General features: G+C 35.9%; 1 protein-coding gene across 1 annotated transcript; it reads right to left on the bottom strand.

Annotated features, from left to right (window-relative positions):
- Window positions 1-5,440: 5,440 nt before the first annotated feature.
- On the bottom strand, window positions 5,441-8,640 carry LOC125661077 (uncharacterized). Its single transcript, XM_056148084.1, has 2 exons — window positions 8,574-8,640; window positions 5,441-7,843 (listed from the first exon to the last, which is right to left on the bottom strand). The coding sequence occupies exon 2, from the start codon at window positions 7,667-7,669 to the stop codon at window positions 6,164-6,166; it is 1,506 nt and encodes a 501-aa protein (XP_056004059.1). The 5' UTR covers window positions 7,670-7,843; window positions 8,574-8,640; the 3' UTR covers window positions 5,441-6,163.
- Between the last annotated feature and the right edge of the window lie 429 nt (window positions 8,641-9,069).

The following is a 9,069-nucleotide window of genomic DNA, read 5'->3' as shown; positions in this document are numbered from 1 at the left end:
GTAAATTAAAATTGAATATTTAAACTATTTATTATTTATTTGGATTTTAATAGAAGGTGATATTCAGTAATAATTAGTAATACTAGAACCTCGGTCTCTTAATTGGCGATATAACTTCATCTCTATTATGAATTATGCCAGACGATGGGCTAAATATGAAAAAGAAGAACTTGATACATTGTCAGAATGGGTTAAAACCATAAGAGGGATATAAAAATCCCGCATTAGACACATGAAAAAAAAGTACGTACCATATATCCTTTTGTGTTTAGTACCAAAAGTGATAAAGTATTTAAATAGGTTGTATGAGGAATATGTTTTGGTTCCAGCTGACAAAGCTAGTAACAGCATTGTCTTTCTTTGCAAGGCTCATTATTACAACTGTATTTTAAACGAACTTGGCATTAATTCCACGTTTGGTAATAGTGCTTATATTCCTACTGCCCTTTCAAAAGATGAAATTCTTCAACACCATGTTTCAGTTTTAGACACGTTTAATGTCCCAGTCAATGGGTCGAATGAATATGAGTTACCGTACTTATACTGGATTCCTAAACCACATAAAAATCCTTACAAACAAAGATACATTGCTAGATCCAGTAAGTGCTTTACCACGCCCCTATCTTTGCTCCTATCGAAAATATTAACAGCTGTGAAGGAGAAACGTCAAATTTACTGTGCGACTATATATGTCATAAATGGTGTTAATCAAATGTGGATTCTAAAAACAATTTAAATAACTTTTAGTAAACTTGAAAGCGCAGATTTTTTCTCAAATCAATAACATTAAAACCTATGACTTTTGAACACTATACACGACCATTCCTCACGATAAATTAAAGACTAAACTTTTTGATATCATAGACAGTTGCTTCTTCAACAAAAATGGAAAACGGAAATATTCATATCCAGTGATACAGTCATTCAAAAACTTACTTTGTTAAACACCACTCTGATTCCACGCACAGGTACTCTGAAGTTGAAATCAAACATATGCTAGAGTTCCTCATTGGTCTTCGTGGTCTTTGGTGATCAGGTCTTCCAACAGTATGTTGGAATTCCCATGGGCACGAATTATGCTCCTTTGTTAGCTGACCTGTTTCTATATTCATATGAAGCAGAGTTGATTAAAAAAAAAACTTTTACGTGAGAAGAAAACATATCTCGCTGTGGCCTTTAACTCGACATTTCGATATATCGTTGACGTTTCGTCTATTAACAATAATAACTTTCATTCATATGTCGATTTGATATTTCCCTGTGAGGTCGAAATAAAGGGCACCACAGAGTCTTTCACTTCTGCTTCATACTTAGATATCTTATTGAAAGTAGACAGTAAAGGCAAACTGACATTTAAAGACCATATGCAGGTGGTAATGGAATATTGTTACATAGATATGGGAAGTTGACGATGGAGAAGCTGAAATCACCCCGTTTGTCACACAGTTGAGTTGTCATTTTGCCGTTAATTTCTTAATGTGTATTTTAAATAATATATCTAAATATGAAGAAGAAGTTGACGCATATGTGGTGTCTTTAATTCGACCTCACAGATAACATGAATCTATCTAGGTAAGTCATTACTAAAGAAAGGAGTTTATATTAAACTAACATTGTGAAATTATGTTCCGCCTTCAAAACCATTATGACACCATTTGGAATGAAGCACGCTAGCGAATGAACATCCGTACTATTTTTTTAATTTTTAAACATACTATCCCCGTGTGACAATCCTAAGCCGTTCTAACAATCGGCATGAAACACGTCAGACAGCATTTGACCTAATGATAGGTTGTATTGGCAAACTAGATCGTCATAACGACCATAGCATCTGCAAAATGCTGATTTTAAACGAGACTGTTTTAAACTCCGTCTACATCAACTTGTTTGTCAGTAGCCTACTTCAATTTCAAAATTCAATACTGACAATAGGCGGAACAAGCTCTTGTGTATCGAGTCAGCTGAGAGAGATAAACACCATATGCAAGTGGCAATGATATATTGCTACACAAGTATTGATATGTTAAGTTGACGATGGAGAAGCTGAAATCACCGTTTATGTGTTTTATTTCGATCTCGCGGGATATATCAAATCGACATATGAAAGAAAGTTAGTATTGTTAATAGATACATTTTCGTCAATATATTTAATGTAAAACTCATGCAGTACCAATTTTGATTCACCAGATGCGCATTTCGACAAATAATGTCTCTTCAGTGATGCTCAAGCCGAAATTTGGGAAATTGTCAGAGCTAAAAGGAAAACTAGAATGCCAAAAATTGGCGTCATATTAGTCCAATGATAAAGCTAATCATGAGGGAGATAATCCTGAATTTTGAAATGAATTTGTAAATTGTATACCAACATTTAAATATACATCCTTATTTTTAAGCTAGTAATGAAGTACTTGGCTGTAAAGACTCTCGGGGACTAATAGTCCACCAGCAGAGGCCTCGAACCATGGGTCGTAATGTAAACCTGAAATGTCGAATTATAACCCACAGCAAAAGATGTTTTTCCTTTCACGTAAAAGTGTCTGAATAAATTCTGCTTCATGAAAGGTAAATTTAACGAACAGTGATTAATGTTGGTATGTATGTTATGCTATATGAATATAAAAACAGGCAGGTGGGCATGCAACAGAAGATTTAAAACCCAAAATAATTTTGAACGACATCTACAGCTGGCTATATCCTCAAAGAAAACATCAGTATCAATAGCAGTCCATTGAAAGAGCTTTCTTCATAACGTGTTCCACAATGCTTATCAGAAAGTTGATGAGGGCAGTAAACTAATACATAAACACGGTTTCTGAGTTACTTCTCGTTGTTCATGCCAATTCTCCTGCCCTTGCCTTTCTGTATGATAATCAACTGTAACCCACGGTGAATACATATAAATGATATGTACCAATAAAGGAAACAGAGTGTGATCATAAGATATGCATTGATCCACAAGAAAATTTTAATAATTTACATATCCGTATCATTGCATTAATGATGTATGCTTATTCAATATTCAATGGATTTATTAACTTAACCTTCAATTTTGCTTATCATTTTTGGCACACTGTTTTCCCCTATAATAGCTCTAAATCTTCATTGTTATTTCGGATTTCAAACATTTCGGTTGAGCATCACTGAAGATACATTATTTGTCGAAATGCGCATCTGGTGCATCAAAATTGGTACCGTATAAGTTTTACATAATAGGGCACCATACTGTGGTTTGAGTGGGCGAACTGTCACAATATCACGAATTACGTCACATATTACGTTGTATGAGTGTTTTCAGCGGGTGAAATGTCACAATATCATAAATTAGGTCACAAATTACGTTATATGAGCGTCTTCGCATCGGCTGTCATCTAACTAATCTATCCATTTGCCATCTTCAATGTGCATGATTTGTAGCCTCCAATATTATTCGTAAGTTTCCTACCGGTTGGTGAGTAACAAGTTTTACTTTTTTGTATAACTAACGTTTTATTGTGCATGTTTACAAATATGAAAAAAAAATAATTAATTTCTAGTAATCAGTATATCACAAGTTTTGCAATTTTTGCAGAACATTTTGAGGTTGAGCACATGGGGTCTAAAATGAATGATCAAAAATATCTCTTAAAGGAACATAACAGTCTTTAATTTGGGTATAATAAATTTGATTTCTGTACCAAAGCAGACAATCTAAATATTGTACATAAGGCAAATCTTTGATATATCGAAGGATAATCCGAGGGACACCAACCAATCTATAGGAGCCTGTGTCCATTATATACTCCATTGAGTGACACATTTTTATACTGACACCTTTTCATACCGGGCGACGTGTCAGCCAGTATTGTTTCGTTATTGTGTATATTCATGAAGGAACATACATCGAGCGACAGGTATCCTCGGAGACATACTATCCACCAGCAGATATACAAACTCGATGGTTAAATGCAAGGTGAAGATAGCGAACAGAGATCAAGCTCATAACTCCTATAAGCAATACAAAATATATAGTTGGGCAAGCACGGACCCCTGGACATGCCAGAGGTGGGATCAGGTGCCTAGGAGCAGTAAGCATCTCCTGTTGACTGGTCACACCCGCCGTGAGCCATATATCCTGATCAGGTAAACGGAGGTATCCGCAGTCAAAATCAGTGTGCCAAGAACGGCTTAACATATCGGTATGAAACACGTCAGACAGCAAATTGTAGGCCTATGCTCAGCGCTTATGGCCTTTGAGCAGGGAGGGATCTTTATCGTGCCCTTTTTGCTTTATAAGATTTTTTGAAAAGCCAACATCAAATTTATGTTCCAGCTGGAACCCTCCCCCCTTCAGTTCAAAAAAGGATGGTACGTCCCTGTATATAATCCCAAATTATAAAATATGCACACATATTCAATTGTTCAAACACATTTTGGCTTATGAATCTGCATTAATTATCCAATTGAAGTATACATAATTTTAATATCTATATACCATGTGGATGTATAGTGTTGACCTACATGTACATGTACTTAAACTATAATAACCTTTGAAATCATAAAACAACTACGTTTCGTAGGAGAAGAGGTGTCAAATATATACATAGACCTATATAGATAAAAATATATTTGTTTATGGAGTGCTATGTTTGATGTAGTATGCAGTGCCAAATGGTATAGTACAGGGAAATTTAACTGCCTCTGCCAACATGGTCATCTCTATCACCTCCCAACTCCGCTTGTGTATTTTTTTGCGTTCTTTTCATTCATTATTTTCGTCCAGATGACAAGTAAAAAAAAAATAAAAGAAAGTATGATGTACACATGCTCAGGATGCGGTAACTAAGCACGTAAGCTTAGTTGAAAACTTAGTCGAGTAGTAACGTACGCATGTATTTATGTTGTTTCGTGAAATGCGGTTTGCGCTATACTAAGATTATACGTAACTAGATTTACGTAATCGGCGTAAGACTTAGTTGAAAATTTACACTTATTGATTAAACGGCGTCCTGCCCAGTAATACATGGGTGTCAGGTACCATTCCCAGATGAGCTATACATGTTCTCCTTCCCCTTACATATTTTTAGCACATACTATTCTTGACAATTCAATTTGACATTATAACACTTTATCTGTGTTTTATTGTAGTACGGTGGATATTTAAATGCTTGTTGTGAGTGTTATTAATTGTAAACAAGCCTGTGATCTTGGATATGAAGATCTGGACATTTGGAGTCATTCTGTGTTACAGTACTACACATCTAGGAAAGTACTCAATAATAATGTAACACTGTGCTCTAAATCATGTTTATCTATAATACACATATTGAAAAATTGCATGCATATTGAAACACAAAATAAACAAACAAAATAAGAATAGTAACACAGTCAAATTAGTCCACAAAATATTATATATATATATATATATATATATATATATATATATATATATATATATATATAACTAGTAACACAGTGAAATTAGTCCACAACAGATTGAACATAGATAACTAGTAACACAGTCAAATTAGTCCAAAAAGATTGTCTATAGATATATAATTAGTAACACAGTCAAATTGGTCCACAAAAGATTGTATATAAATAGATAACTAGTAAGAGTAAAAGTAGTCCACAAAAGGTTGTATATTATATATAGATAGACAACTAGCAACACAGTAAAATTAGTCCACAAAAGATTGTATACAGATAGATAACTAGTAACACAGTCAAATTAGTCCACAAAAGATTGTATACAGATAGATAACTAGTAACACAGTAAAATTAGTCCAAAAAAGATTGTGTACAGATAGATTACTAGTAACACAGTCAAATTAGTAATTAGTATATGAAAATTAATATTTTTGCTCTAAACACGATGATACAGATATTGTAAGATGTAATTAGTAAACAGCAGTGAGAGACTAATTCTCTATCAGTTAAACTCACAAACATAAGTACATTACACATCACAAACACAAAGTTGTAATTAACAATGAACTGTAATCAACACATGGCTGTAATGTACACAATACTGCAATTAACAAGGATATGTAATTAACAAGGAACCGTTGTTAACAAGCAGTTGTGATTAACACACTGATGTAAATAGCACTGAAGAGATGTGTAATTAACACCATTTTGATAGATGTAATTAATACTGTGTAGAGATGTGTAATTAACACTGTACTTATAGATATTGAATTTTCTTCACTTTACCAGTGGACCACTCAGCCACAAAGAGGTTGTCTCTGATGTCCACACATAAATCCCATGGTTCGCGTAAATCGCAGTGAATGTAACAGAGGAACTGTCCGTCCTGATCTAGGATATGGATACAGTTATTGTCTGCTGTTAGGATGTGACTCTGGCTGTCTGTAGTGATGCCGCGTGGATTAAACTGTTGCTTGGTATTAGGGGGATGGCCAGTGTATCGAAATCGAAGTTTCCCTGACTGATTGACCACCACTACTGCACTAGCTTCATTGTCAGCCACACATATATCCAGGTTCCTGTTCTCACTGATGTGCTTACTGCAAGGACCAGATGAATAGAGAGCACGCCGCTGATCATCAAACTGAATGTTTTGTATCTCTGTGGAGCCAGAGTAACGCACAACTTTGGATTGTTTGTAATTATCACTGTTCATGGTAACCAGGAGATCGTTACACGCGGTAAAGCAGACATAGCGAGGTCTCCACCCCTGAAGTGTGATCACGTTCTGTATCTTTTTATTCTTAACTAGGTTTAAAGTTCTTTTATTAGGGTCAGAATAAACAAGATATCCGTCCCGTGTCACGGCTATGTCCTCTGGCTGTCTCCCTGACTTTGTTTGTATTGATGTCAGTAGTTTACTCTGGAGGTTGAGGAGCTTCGTGATATCGTTATTCCCGCATGTCCAGATTTGATCTTCACGCATGCAGCTAACACTGTATAGATGTTCATACCCAGTGTCTATGGCGGCGGTAAGGCGCGGCTCATCAAGCAGTGGTTTGACTGGAGGAGACGATACAGCTTCTGCTGACTTCATTGTGTCGCCATGTTCAGTGTTAATGGCTAATGGCGACAGAGAACCAAACATTTGCCAGAGCTGGTCTGTGTTAATTTTCTGAGGAGTGAAAATTGGCAATGTAACCCGAACTTTAGACGGTAGTGTTCTAAATTCGGAATTCCTAGATTTGTAAGAAGATGTCATGGAGACGTCGTTTGATTTTAGGATTGATTTCAAGTCGGACATGATCTGATTGAGCTCCGCCATTTTCTGTGTTATTTCTTCCGCATTTTTATTCAGGGTACATAGGTATTTGTTTTTCATCTCCTGAATGTCAGATTTTCGCTGGTTGACAATGGCGGTGATCTCCCGGTGTAAGATTTCACCTTCCTCTTCGGCAGCTGTTGTCAATTTCCCGTATTTTTTTTCTATTTCAGCTTTTTCAGTTTGAACATCGGACGCCAATTCTTCATATCGCGGATAAATTCTTGTCTCGAGTTCATCTAAATCCTTTTGTAAACTTTGCATTTCGTAGATGCGTTTCTCCAGAATTTCTGATAACTTGTGACCTTTGTGTTTACCGGAGGCGACGCAGGTAATACAGACAGGAATGTCACATTTATCACAGTAATGTTTACAATGTTCATTGGTGTGTTTCGAACATTCCGAGTAGCTGGGAGTAGACTTTCTCGGCAAATAGGACATAATATTGTTTTTTAGAGGAAGCGGAGAGGTGTTTCCCAACACAGGCCTTTCATATATTTATATTACAAACTTCACAATGACTCCGTAGGGGGACAGTTTCACAGAGGTCACACAGCAAGACTTCCTGAGCACTGCAATGGGAATGTATTTCTGACGCCTGGATCACACAGTTTACTGTCAATAAAAATGGGGGTTATATTAGGTTATATAAAAGCAACATAAGATCAGTTTTGTTATACGGGACAGAAACATAGAGAACAAATAGGGAAATTAAAAGGAAACTGAGAGGATTAGAATACAGGCTACTAAGGAAGATCATGAACATCAAATGGATAGACAGAGTATCGAAGATCGAACTCACAGAAAGAACGAGAATCAAGAAATCAATGATGAAATTAAGAGAAGGTGGATATTTACAGGACATATAGTGAAGATGGATAACATTAGACATGTAAAAAGAGCACTGGGGTGGTCACCGACTGGTAAGAGGAAACCAGAAAGGCCAAATGGTACATGGAGGAGGACGCTTGAAAGGGACATGAAGGAGTTGGGATACAGTTGGGGTGAATTAGAAAGAAAGGCAAAGGATAGAGCTGGTTGGTGGACCCTGTTGCAAGCCTTATGTGTTACCTAACACGAAGAGGATAAGAAAAAAAAAACCGGGGATCTTAATAAACGATTTTAACAGGTCTAAACAATTGACCAGGTAGAGAGAATTATGGTTTGATATAAAACATTGCGGTTATTAATTTTAATATTTCATATTAAATTTTAAGTATAAGGCATCACTATACCCCCCCCCCCTTGTTCCCCGAAATATTATGTAGGTGATCAAATATATCTCATTGATCACACAAATATCGGCAAGACAATGCCAGGATGCGTATATATAATTTTTTCTAACCTGAAAATCCAACATGGCCTTCCTGTTTTTTTCGACCTTCCGTCTAGTCCCATGATTAAATACCTCTGCGGTATGTTGGCCTGTATACACTATATATGTGATATCGCCTGTTTAAAGTTTGTTTGACCTGATTCGTGTTGGGTAGCTATGTCAACATTTACGTCAGAAGACTGATTTCCTTTCATCAAATATTAAATTAAATCGAATATGTATACAATGAATATTTCTATTGTACTCAGTTTATATTGAAATTCAGTCCTGTGGGTCACGAATAATCTTACATCACAGGTGTATAAAACTTGCAATATGTGCACTATATATTACTTTAGTGTCGTCAGATACCTCATATTGTGTAACTTGACTGTATGCCAAATATGTTTGGTGAATCAATAAATAAATTAATAATGTCACTACGGAAGGGGGAGGGTCAATAGGATTTCATCTCGGCTCTCCAATGAATAAAAAATGGACCTATTGGATCTACATTGATGTCGCT

This window comes from Ostrea edulis, chromosome 8 (assembly GCF_947568905.1).
Source record: "Ostrea edulis chromosome 8, xbOstEdul1.1, whole genome shotgun sequence".
NCBI lineage: Eukaryota > Metazoa > Mollusca > Bivalvia > Ostreida > Ostreidae > Ostrea > Ostrea edulis.
Note: the sequence above shows the minus strand (reverse complement) of the source record. Positions and strands in the feature narration are given on the sequence as shown.